A 17623-nucleotide genomic window follows, 5' to 3' on the forward strand; every position below is an offset into this window, starting at 1 on the left:
ACGTTTTGGGTTTTGGGGCACCAATCACAATGGGATGCAACAAGTTTTACAGCTTCAAAAAAACATTCTCAATTGTAGTGTAAGGCATGAAAAACATAATTTTTAATTTAAATTTATAGTTAAGTTCGAGGACGACCATTAGGAAATTTTAAATATGAAACAACTCAATATATAATGTTTAAATAAATAAGAGAACACTTAATTACGGGGAAATAAAAATTTTCCATCTTGAAAATATTGGATGAAAATAATTTCAAATCATGTTGAAAAGATACTAATTTAAGAACATGTTAATCAACCATTAATGAATCCATTCCTTTCGGGAGTTTTGTTGCAGATAGATTGAGAAAAAAAATCCCCATCTTCGTGTGCGCTGTATATATATATTTCATTTGGATTTTATTAACTGTATAAAGCAATAGTGGAAAATTGTTTAGCAATGATCGAACGCGATCAAAACTGTCTTTTCTGCATCATTAAATTGATTCATGTGTATGCATTATTGGCTGAGGAGCTTAAACAGAACCGTTTAGTCTGTTTCTTGTTTTCAGTACTTAAAATTTGTTCTACACTTTCCTGCCGTGCCTTTTTAGTTTCGCCGTTCCGTTTGAGGTTGAAACTGATGCTGCACGCTTTACGGACATTTTTAGGCTGTTTTGTAGAGTGGTTTGAGCTGCCTAAGCCCCAACTACGCACCCCCCAGGTGAGGGTGACACTTTCCGTTTCTGTTTCGTTATTATTTTATGCTTGAAATTGTTGTAAATGTTGCGTGTTTTGTGTAAAAGTAGCAGCTAGTAGCTGACCATATATTTAATTTCATGCCTAAACCATCCCACACGAACGCTTCCTGCCATTCTTAACCACTGTTTTTTTTTGTTTGTTTTCATTTCAGCATTCTCCATGGAGAAACGATCGAACAGATACATTCTAGAGAACCTTAAGTTTTACTCTCGCGTTCGGTTTCTACGTTTAACGAAACAAAGGTAAGTGATACCGTTTGAGTTTTCAACCCAAATGTTAGCAATGCCAATTGTTTTGTTCAACTTCTACTAAGGACATTAAAATAATAATAATAATAATATTAATAATAGTATCAATAACGTTAAATCCCGCAGACCTTCACAATGAGCACCTGTCCCATCTATCTCTATAACTCGGTTTTCTTATCGTTTTTACTTGTTTTAATTTATCTCAAACCCGGGCTGCCAATATATATGTAGTCCGCGTCCCTAACTATACCTAACAAATACCTGGTTCCGAATAATAATGCCTAATTATGAGCCGTGGTAGTCCGCAACCCTGTCTAACGGAATCTCACTCGATGTAAATATTTTGGGACATGGTCGCCGAACGCTCGTCATGGGTTTGTTAGCATTCACACCTCATTCCTAAGGAGGAATGAAAGTATTAAAGTTGATTGTATTTGTTTCCCTTCAACAACTTTAAGCGGAAAAACGCAGCATGGAGATAACCGAAAACCAAATTTTAAACAACGTAATATTTGCTACAATGTTTTTACACGCTCTGTTTTGTTACACGCGATTTCTCACAGCTCATTTACGGGCAAGCCGACGGATACAAGTGTCGCAAAATGGAACGGGATAACATCATTTCAATATGATGTGTGAATTTCTTCTCGTTCTTTTCAATGTTGTGTTTAAATCCTATCAGCATTGTAACAATGCTTTACTTACAATATACCTCAACGTGTAGATTCGTTCCTATCTGCATAGGACAGTATGATTGAGAAGCTTACAATAGCTGTGCACGAGTTTGCTTTTTCTGAGCGAATGTGAGGTGGGTTATATAAAGCCTTCCATTAACGGTGACATTCTGCTTTTGACGGGTTTTGTCAAAAAAAGAAACAAAAATTTAGATGCAGAAAATTGATTTTTAATACGCACATACGCTTTCGTTTGAAGCTTTTCTTACCAAGAAGCCTTTGGCCATAGTAGAACCATTTACCTTGCCTTACAAAACAAACAAACTATTACGAACGAACCAACGAACAAAGCCTACACTAGTGCGCTGAAACTGAAACCAAGAGAAGGTGCAGGATATGACAGATGGGTGGTTTTGCCTTGTTTCTCCTCCTTTTCTTGTGGTTCTATACCGCTAACTACTATTCTAAGTAAGTAAATCACCGACTTGTGCGTGCAGCTCACCGTTGAACTGCAAAAGGCAACCGACAGCACCGAAGTAGCCCTCGTGCTCAAGGAACAAGGCTTTGAGCGTTCCCTTCGACCAGTAATCCATCGCGTACGCTAGCAGCTTCATCGATATCGGATTCACACGCAGGAAGTTGCCCACGAACACAACCTACAATGATGAAGCACACAAGAATCCGTTAACCATTACTTTCCAATTCATCATCCGCTTCTCTTTCAAAGTCAACCGTACCTTCTCGATTTTCTCATTACTTGCACACATCCGCGCGATCGAACCGATGTTGTTGGTGATCGTCACAAGAATAGCGTGGGCCAGATCCTCCTTGCTAACGCTTTGCCTTCGTTCCTGTAGATGCATCTGTCCGAAACTGTCGAAACGAAACCAGAAATTACCATTTGAAGTCAAGGACGTAACGAATAACGCTTCGAACACTCACCTTGATGCGACCAACTCGCCGGGCAACCCGAACCGCTCGTAGTCACCGCCGTAAATGTCTTTAACTAACTTATCTACTTTCTTATGATCACCCTTCGTCGCTAATTGTATTGCTTCCTCGAATGTTTCACAGCCGGTGAGCAAACAGCACAGGCCCAGGAATGTTCCGCCACCCAGACTTGTACCGGAGATGCGCTTGTAGTTGTCCGGGCCGCGCACCGCCAGCACCGATACGCCCGAGCCGACGTTTACCAGTATGAACGGGTACGGTTGGCTAAAGTCGAACTTTTTCTTCGTACTACTGCACGGGTCCGGAAAAGATGGACAAAGTAACATCTCTTTAGCATGCACGACTTGCCGTCAAAAGGTGCTGCACAAACTTACCTAATTTCGTTGGCATTTTCCCAAAAGTAGCATTCACATTTGTTGTGCGTTTCGGTAAAAAGGATGCCCTTGATCAACGCATCCAGCTCGTCGAACTTGGCCAGCTTCATGTTAACGTTATGTCGGAAGTCGTCCTCGAACTTGAAGGCACCGCCCCCGGTTGCACACACGGTCGTCACCAGCTGTGCCATGCCTTTCGATTTTGCCAGCTTCAGAAAGCTTAACATTTCCGACGTTGGAAAGCGTATGAAGTGTAACGAGCCACGACGGCCACGGATTACCACATCGTCCATCTGCAGGTGGCTGTCCCGGTGGCCCGTCTTACCGTAGGCGGAATTTTTCGTCAGGTAACGCCGAATGTTGCGCAGAATCCGAGCCTCCTGATCTAGTTCGCCCGGTGTGATATCTTTCGGTTCGAAGTACACCAACTTCGTCAACGTACCGCCAATGTCCATGCCGAACCATGGCATCGCTGTTACAAGGGAGAAACAAAGCAAACAAAAACGCACTGGTCAAATTCCAATTTCATAAGAAGCATAGGCAAAAAAAGAAAATTAAACTAAGCAACAAATATTCAGTAACAACGCGAAGCTATGGAGCACTTATCACTGCCCCAGAATGCAGCCTATACGTGGCTTCGGCCGCTTGACATTGCTTCTTCTCGCTGCATCAATCGGTTAAGGTCAGTTTCTTTTTCTACGATTCAACTAAAACCAGCTGATCAAGATTCAGCTGACCTCCGCGCATTCATGATCACGTGTTCGAACCGGTGCTGGTACATGATCCTCCATGCATCCGCTCTACACTGACAACCGTTTGATTCGAATCCTTGATTAGGTTATCGACAGTAGCTTCAAAAGGGGACTGAAAACGTCACCGTTATCAGCGAGCTGAACCCGCCTGCCTTTACCGGTAATATGGACTCGTTTACTCGTAATATGAAAAGAAAGGTCCAAAATCCAAAACCCAATCCATCCCAACGGACTCGGAGAATGTTCTCAAAAGTCATTATCAAGGGCTGGGCTACCATGCACCCCAGTGTACCAGTGTACGAAGCGTCTGGCTCTTATCAATGCTGACAACTTCCACACAATTGAGAAGATGAGTTTAAACACGATATTTATATGATTCGCGGCATGATTTTGAAAGACAAACTTAGAATCTTAGCACGCGCAACAAAACAGAGGCGTGTTCTGCCCAACATTCAAACGCGGAACCGGTTTTTGTGTTGCACGTGCCCCCTTCCTCGGTCACATTAAGGGTGAGAGTGAAAAGCAAACATAAGGCACGAATTGTGCACAGGATCGGCCAGTTTGAATCGATTATGAGGAAGAAATTCCTGAGCAGCACCTGAAGAAGGTGTTTGCAAGGAACACGTGAATACTTGACGTCACGTCAGGATCGTGGCATTTCGTTTGCAATATGATTGATTTATTATTGATTAGACATGAAAGGTGATGTTTGTTGGCAGCAATAGCAAACAGACGGTTTTAAACTTTTCATCTAGTTAAAGTTTACAAATAAAGAATTTACCTAGTTTAGACATAACTATCTCAAAATTCCAAAAGTTTCTTTGGATTCCTGAGGAATCTTTGGACGATTCTTCTGTGAGTCTTTGAAGACTTATGATATGAATGAGTCTTCAAGTTTATTCACGAGTTCAAGTTATTTAGAGTTCACGTTTATTCAAGACACTTCAAGTTTCATGAATCTCCAGAGATTGGTGAGTCTTTGAAGACTCGTGATACAAATAACTCTTAATTGCCATAATACCCATAATATATAGCTCTTTTCAAAAGATGCATTCAATAAAATTAAACAAAAGAAATAAGTTCAAATGAAACCAAAAATTATCAAAATACATAACAACTTGCATGGAGGAATGTGTAAATTAAAACGAAATAATACAAGAGCTAACGTAAGATGTAACGTAGCGTAACAAAGGAACGAGATGCTTACACACTGGTCCCTCAGTGGAATGTTCTGAAGAATCAGACCGGCTTTCATCGGTCCATCGGGTATCGGGGTTCGCTTTGGTGGTGATTGTTTTGCGCGATCGTCGCCTTGTGATTTCACCTTTGGTTTCCGAACCGGACTTACTACCGGTTGCGGCAGCCGGTCTGGCCGCCGCCGTCCGTCGCTTGTGGCGACGCTGTTTGCGCTGGGAATGTTGTTGGCCACCGGCGGCACTGTTTACCGACGAAAGGCTCGACAGTATGGAGGTAATGGAACCGGCCGACGAGTACGAAGAAGTGGCCGTTGACGTACGATGCAGTTCACGCCCACGCCGGTACGTTCTACGACTGGGTGAGGGCACTTTGGGACTGCTGCTGCTGCTACCATCACCACCACCACCCTCACCACTGCCACCACTTTCTGTGGATGACATTTTGCGTCTCAGTTTGCGCACGTGATGGCGACTGTGTGGAGTGGAATGTACAGAGTATTGACGATGCTGGTAGTGGGACGAAAGGACGGAGGGTACAACGGTACCGTACAGTAGCCAGCGTGTCACGGTACTAGAGAGCTGCAGACCGAGATTGTCCAGTGCGTCCGTCCGTGTCCATCGTTCTAGGGCCCGTTCTTGACGCAAACGGATACCCCTTTCGATGCAAGCGTTCAGCGCCACCTGGTGGTGAAGTGGAGATGATTGTAAAGCTCGTGTTAGCACGCGAGAAACGTTTCTATTGTGTGTGTGTGTGTGTGGTTAAGTGGTTATGGGAAATGTTGGAAACCACTTGGAACATTTGTGTCTTGTGTCGGTTGGGAACGGAGTAGCAGTAGCAACAGTAGCAGCAAAACACGATACACTCAGCTTGATCTTACGACTTAGACTTAGACCACCTTTATCGTCCGATTTGGACAAATCCTTCACAAAGAAAGATAGCCCATTTTCTACGTAACAAACACACATACGCATTGAATGCGAAAAAAAAATGTACCAAACAAAGATGGCGCCCATCCATTACGCATCACGATTGCTTAACCCCCCACAAGTCGATTCTACAACATTCGCGATAGCAATGTAGCAACAACGATTAGCAGCAAGACATCGAACTGGCAAGTGCTACCCTATCGAGGTCGGACCCATGGTTCGCAATTTTGGCCTCTTGCCTTCCGTGCATCATTCTGGCCGCAGTGTGTTTAATGAATCCGCTGCGTAACGCAACGCACACTCACACTTTTATCGACCTTGACATGACACCGCGAACGGCGCTATGCATTTTGTAACATTGCTTTATCAATGGTATCACAATGTAACTGATGTGTTAAATAATTAGATTTTCCGATTGTACTCCCCCCTCTAATAAGGATGGTTTGCAAAAATTGTTACCCCTTTTTTTAGTGGAAGGCCGATCAGGTGCTAAGTGGGATAAAGCACAATATATTCATTCCCAAGTAAATCCGGCAACCGTAAACCGACGCTAACCATCAGGTCAATGTACAATCTTCTCCACGTTACATCTCATCATCCCGCAAAACCTTACGTCATCTTCAAAAAGATATTATTTAGCAATTAACGAGTTTCATCAACATTGGCACTCATCGACGAGACGACGTTTTGATGATGAATCGAGTGCGAAAAAAAAATGTTACGAGTATATAAAGGGGGTGGATGGGGATGGAAAAATGTTGTGTGCGAAACCAATTGGTCAAGGTTGGGAAAGCACGTTTGCACAGGTGTGAAAGGGGGGGTAACAACAAAAAGGAAAAAACATTCTCCGAGTTCGAGGCTATTTTTGATCACATTACAAGACATTCGATGTGTGTCGCTTGATGTTTTTTTCGTAGACGTCAATGATGGGTAAGAAAGGAGCACTTTTTATTAAAAAAATATTCTTAAGAAGATTGGAAGAATTATTGGCAATGAGTAACTAAGTAGATGTTTTAAATACACAGTTTTCAAATCTGTTGTTGCATGCGCTTAACATTCAGAAGGAGCTTATAAGATATAAGATGGTAGATAAGGTAAAATCGTTGTTGTAATATGGAGAAGGTTATTCTTCATCTCATACTAAACAAATATAAAAACTTCGATAAATGGTGTTGATCACTCATGATCTTCGATGATCTCTCGTGTGAAAGACATCTTTCTTCGCCACTAATGATGCAAAAACTAAACGTTTGGGTCATCAACCAAACTTCAGCAAGAGATAAATATGACGCACTATCCGATCGGAACGAATTGTTTAATTTTCTGTTCCGCATACAGCGATCATGACGCCATACGCTACTCATTTATCATTAAAATTACAAGCAACACGAGCCATACAAACACAAACACTCTGTGTTCCGGATGGAAGTCACCTGTTTTTTTATTGTTGTTCATTGTCGCCCGATTTGTTTACCGATTTTGTCTGATCCCCACATCAAAGAGCCTTCGGTCGGGTTAATCATTCTCATCGGCGGATATGGTTTACGATACATTCAGAAACACGCAATGAGAGCCACGGGAAAAATGGCTGCTGGTACAACATGACGCAAATGGCAATCTCTACGGTATAGGGAAACGATTTGCTGTTTTTTTGTGTGTGCCAACAACCAGGCTTAATGTTATGGGAAACCAACAGAAAAGTGGCTGAAACTTTGTGTGGGTAATTAAGTACAACGAAAAGATACGCGATTGACGCGTGTGCGAGAACGTGTATAGGAAACCGTTCTGCACAGAGACTTTGAATTTCCGTCCAAAAGCGAATGTATCGACATGCAAGCAACTGCAATGGATTCAAGAAACAAAACTTTAGCAGAAGTAGTTGTAAGTGCCAACACCTTCGTATAGTTGGTTATTCCTTGTTTCGCTCGCCAAGTGAACGATGAAAAAGGGGAGTTTATTTAATGTGTGCGAGGTCAATACGGTGCCGCGGACAAATGGAAATCAGTCTCGAGTTCAGCTTGAGGTCCTTCATTTCATTCAAGTTGTTTGGTGCCTTAGGAACGTATGAGATCGTCAATATTCTGAGCACCTGAACGCCTTGCGGATTAAATAAGGTCAGATACCCTGCAAACATTTATTTGTAGTACATTCTGCTAGAATAGTCTTGAAGTGTCTATTTTACCGTTAACTTTACCCGAAGTAGTTCATGAGACACTTCAAAGTTCCAAAGTTATAGAACGAAAAGCGAACAAAATCTAACGTTTTTGAGTCCAAAAATTTGATGATTTTCAGTTTTCAACTTTTTCAACAAATTCCATGTACGATGACAGGAAAGTTATTGAACATGAAGGGAAAATTATTAATTTTGATCTAACTCCAAGAATGCGATCTCTATAATGTTCACCGATCAGCAGGTTGGCTTTGAGAGAAATACTTTTGACACGTAATATTTATTTCTTTTGAACATTTCCAATCCTAAACAAACAAAGCAACGCCATTCCTAACGCAACAAACCTGCATCATCTCTATGCGACCGGGTAATTATAGAATCAAACTTTCTCCCGCCTGATGATCATTAGCGAAACTTTCCAGCTCAAATTGGCTCCGGATCAAAACAATCACACACGAGGGGGCACAACAGAAAATGAAATTATAAACCACCACAACCAAGAGCTGGAGGTTTGGATCATCCCGATTCGCTAATGATTGGGGGGAACCTGGGACCTTCACTAACCGTCTTGCTGGTGGTCACCAAAACATCAATAAAACAAACCCACCACAAAAGAGATGTCGGTGGTGGTACGCGAAGATCGTACACACATTCATCCAAATGGTACATTTACAGCTTCGATGATGATAACCTTCGCAAAGAGAAGCTCACTCCATCTTTTTCTTGCTGCTGCTGCTGCTGCTGTCTGGGAATGCGTTTCGAATCGGCATGAATTGGCAAATGTTGTGCCGGATGATGCGATATGGGCAAAGCAGTCCTCAGAAAAAGAGCTCAACTCCATGTTGCTAACAACCGAGCGACGTCTATCACTCGAAAAGCGGTATTGGTGTTGCTTCTAGACTCCACCAATAATGTTTCTTAATCGTGCAATGTTTTGACTAGCGGTAACCCCCGTGACAGATTCAAGACGAACACCTATGCACAATGAGGGAGCTTCTCTGTGCCAATCATCGTTTTATTGGTAAAACAACGCACAAAGAAAGGAGTTGTTAAAACATATAACACCTTTGCCAAAGGCGTAGTACCAACAATCGTTTTCGAGCCGGTTCCACTTGACCGTTGGACGATAAATCTTTAAAAAAGAAACAAAACTACCTCGTAATTGCTGTTTGTTGGGGACATACACACATACACACAGATATTGAGTATCTTTTAATCTTATCTACGGTAGTGATTGTACTGGGGATGCTTTTGTTGTGCCACCCCGCGAACCTACCCTTCCTTGAGGCACAAAATAAGACATGGCTATATTGTTATGTTTGCCTCGACCGGCCCATCAACAAGGTTAAGAAGTTTTGCAAACTCACGCATACGCGTATATTGGATTATGCTTTTTAACATGGTAAACGGGTTACAAAAGATTGGTGATATGAAGGCTATTAATGTTACGTAGAACTGTAGAAGAATCTCCGCTGTTGGCTATCAAAAGATTATCAAGTTAATTGGAGCACTCAAAAATGCTAGGAATAGTTCTAAGAGTATCAAGAACTTCAATAGCCAGGAATAGCCCAAAGGTCTCCAAGAAGCAAGCAAAACACCAGCTCAAAACCGGTTTTTTAACGATCAACTAATCGATCGATAGCAAAACAAATATCTTCAGAGTACCTTCCTCAAAACATGACGGAAGGTCTTTGCTGTATACGGAAACTCTGGCTCAGGTGATGGGCGATCATCACAAAGCACATGCCCGTGTTCTGCACCGATAAGATGCTCAGTTGCACGTAGATGTTGAAGATCACGCCATTTAAAAACGCAATCACACACCGGTTGTCTTTCTTCTGTCGCTTCGCCCAAGTACAAAAGCCACTGTACCGGCGGCCAAGGCAAACCAACTAGCGAGAGAACTAGAGTAATGAACTGAACTTTGCACTGAACCTCCTGACACGCGACATTGACGATCGTGTGCGTGTGTACGCGTATCATGGCACGCGGTCACAAATGTCCAGCAACAACAAAAAAAAAACAGCCACCAACAAACTGCACACTTCCGGTTGGGTTTGTGGCGCTCTTGGTGACTTTGTTTCATACTGGTTTCGTTGCGCTGTGAATTAGTTCGTGTACTGAGGGTTGTTCCACCACGATCACGATCATGGCGTGATGACGATTTTTGCGCACTGACCTACAAAACTCCTTGCGCGAAAGACTCCCTCTCCAGCTTCGACTCTTGGGCTAGGGTTCCATAACGTCATGACGAAGGTGTGTCTCGCTCGGCAATGTGCCGGCGATCATGTCACTCAGGCGCTCCGGCTTATCATTGTGAGGGAGCATGAACAGCAGGCAAACTGAGGGTTAGAGGTACTGGTCAAGATGGCCACCATTATGACACCATCACTTTCGACAAGCTTTGGAACATTCGCGTGCATTTAACGCTCCATTTCATACAGACTGTGCTGGTACGGTGTGTGGCCTTTGAATAGCGAAAGTGCAATACTAGGAGGTCTGGTGGGCATGGTGGTACCACAAAATGGCCGGCATGTTAGCTTTATCAAAAGCCAAAACATTTGGCTAGCTTTGGCCTTGCGGCGAGAGAAAAGCACAGTGACGGAAGATGAGACAACGGAGAATGAGAGATATTCGCGTACCGTGAAAGGTCTGCGTATACCTGCAATATCTAGTGGACGGTATGTCTACTTTACCACCCCTACCCAAGAGAGGTACACATAACAACAAGGAAGCGAATTGAAGTCATGACCATCTAGACCACATCGCTCTCTCCAATCTGAGCACGGCTGTACACACGTATACACACAGCTAGTTAACATTCCGAAAGGCGATTACTAATGGTGTGGTACACCGTCCGTGATGATGGCGCTAAGACAAACCACAGGGCAATCGAGGGTAGACACAGTGGTGTTGTGGTCGCAGAAAGTACCGCCAAATTCGGTTACACAATGCTGCCAAGAAACGCTGTGATCGACGGACGGGTATTAGGAGAGTCGCAAAACATTGCGTGCGACACCCGTAGGAGACGAAGTCGCTGTGCAGATTCCACAATCTCCTACCTTCGCCGTGATCTTCGTGCTCTTACACATACACATAACTAACCGACATGATAACTATTTAAACATCAATGGAAAACACACATCGTTGGCAAAAATAGCGTGATGCTCATGATCGGTTGCATAGCAACGAAAGTTACAGACCGATTTGCAGTGTATTTTCTTCTACATATTTCCGCAACCTACTTAAATCAAGATCGTTTGCTTCAAAGAATTATGGTTGTGAATGTTCCGATAGGTTTTTTTTCTCTGCATTTTGTTGTTGCTGCTGCTACTGTTGTTACTATACCATTCCGCAAATACCACCGACGACAAGGGACAATGTCAGCATCAATTGATCTGCTTGATTGACACCTACGGTGAAACTGCGAAAAAATCCTGCAACACGAAGAAATACCACACGACTCCGCGTGCGAATACACTGCCGGGTGAGATGACCTCGGACGAATAACGTGGCGTCCACAAACAAAACCCGCTGACTCCCGTTACACGTTGCTTTCACACAACACACGAATCCGCACAGCAGACATACGTCTCGGTCGGTTAAAAACTGCACGAAAATTCACGTGTTTCATTCACTGTGCACACGCACGACGACCCATTCACGACTTCTTTCCTTTCTGGTAGCAGTTATGCATCAAACACCTCCGTATTTCATTCACTCGAACGATGATGCGAAGATCATCCGATCTATCGGACGATAGCTTCCTAGCGACACGTTCACAACGCGCGTACACCGCCGCACCAGACAGCGAATAGCAAATGTTCCAACCGCGAGGATCCAGTTGTCAATAGAAACTGAACTCTCTGCCTTTTGCGCTTGGTTTGCGCGGGTTCGACGTTTGCTGTGCGCGCGATTATCAGCTTTTCTCCCGAGCGCGCTGCTCCAAAGTCGCCGTGAAGCACGGTTTGGACACGCTTGTGTCGACGAGATTACGTACACGGCGCGCAGACATCGCACACTAAAGCAAGCACAACAACGGTTCATTCAAGCGTCTGTTCATCCATTGAAACGTCTGCATGAACACTTGGCCGTTTTGCGTTGGGCTGAAGAATGGCAAGCACTTGCTAGGCAATGTATAGCGTATGTACTGCTATAGTACTTAACAATCAATTTTATTAATTTATGGTATTTCCATCTTATTTATTAGATTACTTTTTATAGGAAGAAGCAGCTTAAATTTCGAATAATACATAAAAATCAGTACACTCTAGTGCAACGGCACTATATGCGCAGTTTGTCACCCCCAAAGCCCCATATTTGATGATGATAATCTTTGTTCCCCATTATCAAAAGGAACTTTTATTGCTGTTTTAACTTCCCACGATTGGAAAACGATCTACAACCATTAAATCAATACAAATTAATAAACTCATGGCGATTGACAACCGATAACAGAATACAAAACAATAATGGGTAGAAAACGGCAAATGCAAAAAAAGAAGAGCAATGCTAATTGTTTCTAATATATCATCTCTTCCCGCGCGTCTGTGTGGTCCACTTGAGGCGAGCTCTACAAAAATCTATTCCCAATGAACAGCACCATTCTCAAGAGCTTTTCGCGTTCAATTGAATAACCTCCCATGAAGGTTTTTTTTGTTGTTGTTGCAAAATTCAGTGTCCCGGGGTTTCAGAGTATCGAGGTATAACGCAAGATAACCAACCCGGTGAGATAACAACCTGATGGGTGGGTTGGAAATCTGCATTGGAAAACACGTACTCTCGCTTGAGCTGGCGGGAGGCCGGAGGACACTTACTTCATAAGTGGATGTAATTTATGATTTCAGCTTATCAGTGAACTGGAAACTGGAGCGGGCTAAGGGGCACTTTTCGCATCATTCCAGTACATTCGTTCTCGTAATCTCTCTTCTGCGTTGCACAGTAGAAGGAATGTATCCACACGAATGGATTTAAACGATGATAAGCTTGTGTTTTAGCCAAATGTATTTGTTGTTTTAAATCTTTCTGCTCTTGCCAGCATCAAATTTGGTACATTTTGCTGAAGAAAGATCATTCCAGCCTTTGGTATTGGTTTTGGTCGTATCTTTCGAATTCTCGACAACTTCAAACTAGCTACGACATGTTGACGTACAATTAATACGGCGCTGACCCCAATTCAGCACATTCCGCAATGAGGATGATCAAGGTTTCTTGAAAAGAGGAGGAAAATAAATACCACAAAATAAGGAAACTTTCACTTACCTTTGCGTACAACGGTTTTGCTTCCTGTCGCTTCACTGCTATCCATGTTTAATGTGCATCAATATGTGGCACAATCTGGTATGATGATTTGCGCGATGATTTGCAATCAAATGCTTGCTAGCATAATGTGGATGTACGGTTCGATTAAAATACTTTGTTTCCTGCTGGTTTCAATACGACACGGAATTTTTGTTGTAACCTTGCTGAACACCACATTCCCATTGATGCGATACTTTATAGCTGTACCATACGGGTGTCTCTAAAGTTGCACACTACGGTTGGAAATGATGCGTAGATCACTTGATTATCGTTTCCCACGAAAGCAGCTAGACTACAGGAACGGCGACTGCATTCTCCGCTGATTGTCTTCCTTCTTTACCACCAGACAGACCGAACACCGCCCGCTAGACACATTAGCAGGTACGTACGTAAACAAACAGTTCAATCTGGCCCTACCGCCAGCTGAATGGACAATCCGAAGTCCCGAGCGAATGGAGAAAGTTTCGTGCAAATGCTGCGATACGTCAGCTACCATTGACTGTAGGTGTACGGGTTTTGCTTGCATCAAACGGACCAATTTTCCTTCTGCTTGTACGCACTTTGCTGCCACCGTGTTACCGCGCTCCAGTGATTGATGGTGTCGGTAAAGTCGGCTAGTAGGGCGTTATGCTACAGTCGAATTTTGAAGTTTCTGCGTTCTAGGCTCGACTGGTTCGATCACGCCTCGCTGGAATAAACACTAAAATCTTTCTTGCTCCCGGCCAGAAACACGTAACACATATTAAACCCAACTTTTTAGAATATTCGTCCCTCTTTCTGTGTGCTTCGCTGAATAGCCATGTTTGTTGTGACATTTTGCTGTCATGCTGCATCTATACTGCAAGATTCAGCGCTGTACAATGGATCCGCTCACGGTAGAACGGAATAATATTTAAACTGCGAATTTGTCGCACTTGAAATATCGATACAGTATAAGTAATTGTGCAATCAACAATACAAAAGCATTAAATTGTGTTGAAAATGAGACTTTGTCATTTTATAAATTAGAATACTGGCAAGAAAAATGTCAAGTCAGCAAGATTGAACCGTTTCCATGCGGTTATGAACCGGTTCGGTTTTTAGCAGCAGCAGCACACAAGATTGAACTGAACGGTTGCGTGGAGAAGCAAACCAGTATTTTTTCATATTGTTTCCGAATTTAACAGCAAATGGTGATGGCGGAGATGGAAAAGGATTGTAAGCAAATCGAAATAGCCGTTCAACGCCACCGGAAAATGTTACATTACGTGACGAAGAAATGTTTGCCTTTGCTGGAATCGAGTAAGTATTGGTGTTGTAAAAATTAGACTCGTAGATAAACTTGAGTTTTACTTGTAGAGCTAAAGGAGGCGGACGATAAGTCTATGTCGTGGAAGGACCGAGCGCTGAAAGCTGAAGGAAAAATTGCCTTGCTGGAGCGTCAGCTGGAAGAAAAAACCACCCAGGCTAATCATTTCAAAAAGTTGAGCATTTCGAACGATTCCCATTGTAGTCGTCGGTAACAGATTTCCTTTTTTCTCTTTAGATTGCATGAAGGGCAATATCAAATGATGATCAAAATCGGTTCCGTGATGGGTGAAATCGTGTGGAAATCGTTCAAAAGCCATTCGAATGTGAAAATGTTAATACAAGCCCAGGAAACAATGGGAAAGTATTGTGCCTTAACGAAAGGCATCGTTGATTCGTTTATGCAGGCCTATGGCAACAATTTACCTCCGGTACAATCTATGGAGCACGTATTTGTGATATCGGTGCTTGGGGCTATAACGAATTTAGCTGCATTTGCCGAGGGTAGAGCATTTCTGGCTCAGCAAGAAGAGGTGGTGCAGCTCATGCAAAAGATAGTACTGGATCAGGAACGATGGACTTTTCCGCAATTTCGTATCATGAAGCGAATGGTTCTTACCTTCGCGTACAACATGTCGCTGGAGGATCCGGTCGCTTATTTCATGTTGAGCGAGGAAAAGCTTGTCAGTTGCGTTCTACGCTGCTTGAGCCTGAATGATCCTACGGACGTGGTAGCCGTTGCTGTGGCAATTATCTATCGACTACTCAGTACATCCCTTCAGGCAGGGATCCCGTCAGCATTGCCAGAAAAGGTAAGGAGAGTAGGATGTGTCACAGCATCGTTCTACAAATGAGCTATTGGAAGCTTTTTCCTTTCAGATTCCATGGGCAATGATAAAAACTATGAAGAATTCGTCCGACAAACAACTGGGAGAAATAGCTACGAGTTTGTTAAATGTAATGGAGATCTCGGATGCTCCTGGATTTTAATATTTCATCAACTCCCAGTCTTTGATAATTGAATGAAATACAAATAACAGTATATACTTGTAAAACTAGATTGTATAATAATATAGGCCAAACAGCAATATGAAATAATTTCCAACGTCTTCTTTAAAACGAGTGAAATCGAAAAACAAACGTTTGAATGTGTGAGTGCGATTGGCTGTATAGAATTTTGTTTACAGCGGTACGATTCCTTCAGGAAATGTCAAATTTTGTAAACATAACATCCAAACAAACCTGCAGAAAACCGCACGTGCGTTCAACATGGAAGGTAAATCTGAGTTTTAATAGATTTTATTACGTGTAAACATTCATCACATTACTACTATTTACAGGGCTTACGTTCATGAGCAATTTGGTACAACCGGAAAAACGAGTTACAATGTCTTTCGAGAAGAAGAGAATCGTAGGCATAGATCCCAGGAAACCGCGGAAGAAGATAAGAACTACACCAAAGCAGAAAAAGAAACTTTCGCGGAAAGAGATCAAAGAATTGGGCTTGTACACTTTACCACAAGACACGGTCAAGTACAGCGATGCATTGAAGCTACATAAGATCTGGTGTGGGTATTTCGACACACTCTTCGCTTCGGACGAAATACCGACAGTTACAGACAGTAGCTATAATACGGTCGTGTAAGTTGATGGCTTGTTTTTTTGTTTTGTGTTGCGTATTGTAAGTAGAAATTGTTTCCATTCTTCAACCCACAGAGTTAGCTTGCTAAAGGCAGACTATCATGGAGCAAAAATTCGCATCATTCGTTCGAAACAGTCCAGCGTAGTGGGAATGAAAGGCATCGTAGTGCTGGACACGAAAGGCACCTTCAAAATGGTGTCAAAGGATAATATACTGCGTAGTGAGTATTTGGATCGCATCTTCTCCGGGTAGAGTTATTAAGGCTGTATATATATTTGTGCTTTTCCAGCCATACCGAAAAATGATTCCATGTTCGAAATTAACAATCAAGGTAAGATGGTGACCATTTTCGGCAAATATCTCACCGGTCGACCGGCGGAACGTTCGGTGAAAAAAACAAAATCGTTCTCACTACCTACTTTATAACGAAATACGATTGAATACTGATACGATGCATGTTATTGCGAAGAAATGAAGCATGAACGGCGCTGGTTTTAGTTTACGAAAGGAACCAATTCTCCTATCACTTTTCTTTCAACCGAAAATCGCTCACTGTTACCGTATAAATTGTAAATTTGGTATTTGAATGATGTATTTACTGTTCTAATTAGTATTGTTGTAGAAAATAAACGCAAAGAACTCGTCAAGTTGGAGTCAAGTTCTCTATTTGAAATTGTTCTTATGGATTGCGCTACAGTCCAATAGATGTCGCTTTTGTTAACAGATTAAAATTTTGAGGAAAAGTATATTTTTGAGATGAGATCACCATTAGATGAAATATTTACGAATTTCGTTAAATTTTTTCTTCATCGTTCATCATTCGCAGTGATTCGATTATTGACTGGGTAACCAACGCGTTTCTTCCCGTTAACAGAAGTAAGAAAAATATAGAGCAATTTTATTAAAAACGATATCTTTTTGTTTTGAAGTGTTTCGACAAATAGATCGTTCGATGATAATTCTCTGATTTCCTTCATTAACCTCGCAGTTAAGTCATTTCCACTTTTTATTGCAACTACTTTCCTTACCCAAAATGTGAACGACTAATGGTCAGCTTTCTGCTTAAAGAGCTCTAGCGTGTCCCTTTGCTAAAGCCCACGCAAGGTATGGCCGAGATCGGAAGCAGCAGTAGATAATGTTCGTTCGTATGATTCGATTGTGAATCCATTTTCCACGAACGAACGGTCCCTGCCGTGGAGAAAAGATTCAAAATCGATGCCAGCAGCGCCTGTGCTCTCGCAAACCGAGTGCAAGCGTTGAAGCGCAGGGTACGACGAAATTGAGTTATGCTTGGGCATTAAAATTTTATCCTTCATCTTCCGTTAGAAAATTGAAAAGGGGATTTGCCACTTTGAAGTAG

General features: G+C 42.5%; 3 protein-coding genes across 4 annotated transcripts; 2 read left to right on the forward strand and 1 right to left on the reverse strand.

Moving 5' to 3' along the window:
• Positions 1-363: 363 nt before the first annotated feature.
• LOC125768173 (pantothenate kinase 3) lies at positions 364-11909 on the reverse strand. The gene is made up of 6 exons (XM_049435502.1): positions 11451-11909; positions 4948-5617; positions 2989-3460; positions 2606-2905; positions 2401-2536; positions 364-2319 (listed from the first exon to the last, which is right to left on the reverse strand). The coding sequence occupies exons 2-6, from the start codon at positions 5375-5377 to the stop codon at positions 2128-2130; spliced, it is 1530 nt and encodes a 509-aa protein (XP_049291459.1). The 5' UTR covers positions 5378-5617; positions 11451-11909; the 3' UTR covers positions 364-2127.
• A 2105-nt stretch (positions 11910-14014) lies between these two features.
• On the forward strand, positions 14015-15676 carry LOC125768183 (uncharacterized). 2 transcript variants are annotated; one of them, XM_049435514.1, is made up of 4 exons: positions 14015-14615; positions 14673-14796; positions 14860-15433; positions 15487-15676. In XM_049435514.1, the coding sequence occupies exons 1-4, from the start codon at positions 14504-14506 to the stop codon at positions 15514-15516; spliced, it is 840 nt and encodes a 279-aa protein (XP_049291471.1). In that variant the 5' UTR covers positions 14015-14503; the 3' UTR covers positions 15517-15676. The 2 variants fall into 2 exon arrangements, with proteins under 2 accessions (XP_049291471.1, XP_049291470.1); XM_049435513.1 differs by having other exon boundaries at positions 15501-15676.
• A 117-nt stretch (positions 15677-15793) lies between these two features.
• Positions 15794-16929, forward strand: LOC125768187 (ribonuclease P protein subunit p29). The gene is made up of 4 exons (XM_049435525.1): positions 15794-15897; positions 15962-16262; positions 16338-16483; positions 16553-16929. Exons 1-4 carry the CDS (start codon positions 15891-15893, stop codon positions 16687-16689), a joined length of 591 nt encoding a protein of 196 aa, XP_049291482.1. The 5' UTR covers positions 15794-15890; the 3' UTR covers positions 16690-16929.
• The last annotated feature ends 694 nt before the right edge of the window (positions 16930-17623 follow it).

The sequence above is a fragment of the Anopheles funestus genome, chromosome 3RL (assembly GCF_943734845.2).
Source record: "Anopheles funestus chromosome 3RL, idAnoFuneDA-416_04, whole genome shotgun sequence".
Taxonomy (NCBI): domain Eukaryota; kingdom Metazoa; phylum Arthropoda; class Insecta; order Diptera; family Culicidae; genus Anopheles; species Anopheles funestus.

What these genes read in the sequence shown, in the direction of transcription:
- LOC125768173 (XM_049435502.1), bottom strand. Translation starts at nt 5,377, where the DNA reads ATGTCATCCACAGAAAGTGGTGGCAGTGGTGAGGGTGGTGGTGGTGAT. An exon ending in TTCCACTGAGGGACCAGTGT is followed by an intron (nt 3,461 to 4,947) that starts GTAAGCATCTCG and finishes CCCTTGTAACAG; the next exon opens with CGATGCCATGGTTCGGCATG. An exon ending in GAAAATGCCAACGAAATTAG is followed by an intron (nt 2,906 to 2,988) that starts GTAAGTTTGTGC and finishes GGACCCGTGCAG; the next exon opens with TAGTACGAAGAAAAAGTTCG.
- LOC125768183 (XM_049435513.1), top strand. Translation starts at nt 14,504, where the DNA reads ATGGTGATGGCGGAGATGGAAAAGGATTGTAAGCAAATCGAAATAGCC. An exon ending in TTTGCCTTTGCTGGAATCGA is followed by an intron (nt 14,616 to 14,672) that starts GTAAGTATTGGT and finishes TTTTACTTGTAG; the next exon opens with AGCTAAAGGAGGCGGACGAT. An exon ending in CAGGCTAATCATTTCAAAAA is followed by an intron (nt 14,797 to 14,859) that starts GTTGAGCATTTC and finishes TTTTCTCTTTAG; the next exon opens with ATTGCATGAAGGGCAATATC.
- LOC125768187 (XM_049435525.1), top strand. An exon ending in AGTAGCTATAATACGGTCGT is followed by an intron (nt 16,263 to 16,337) that starts GTAAGTTGATGG and finishes TTCAACCCACAG; the next exon opens with AGTTAGCTTGCTAAAGGCAG. An exon ending in AAAGGATAATATACTGCGTA is followed by an intron (nt 16,484 to 16,552) that starts GTGAGTATTTGG and finishes GTGCTTTTCCAG; the next exon opens with CCATACCGAAAAATGATTCC.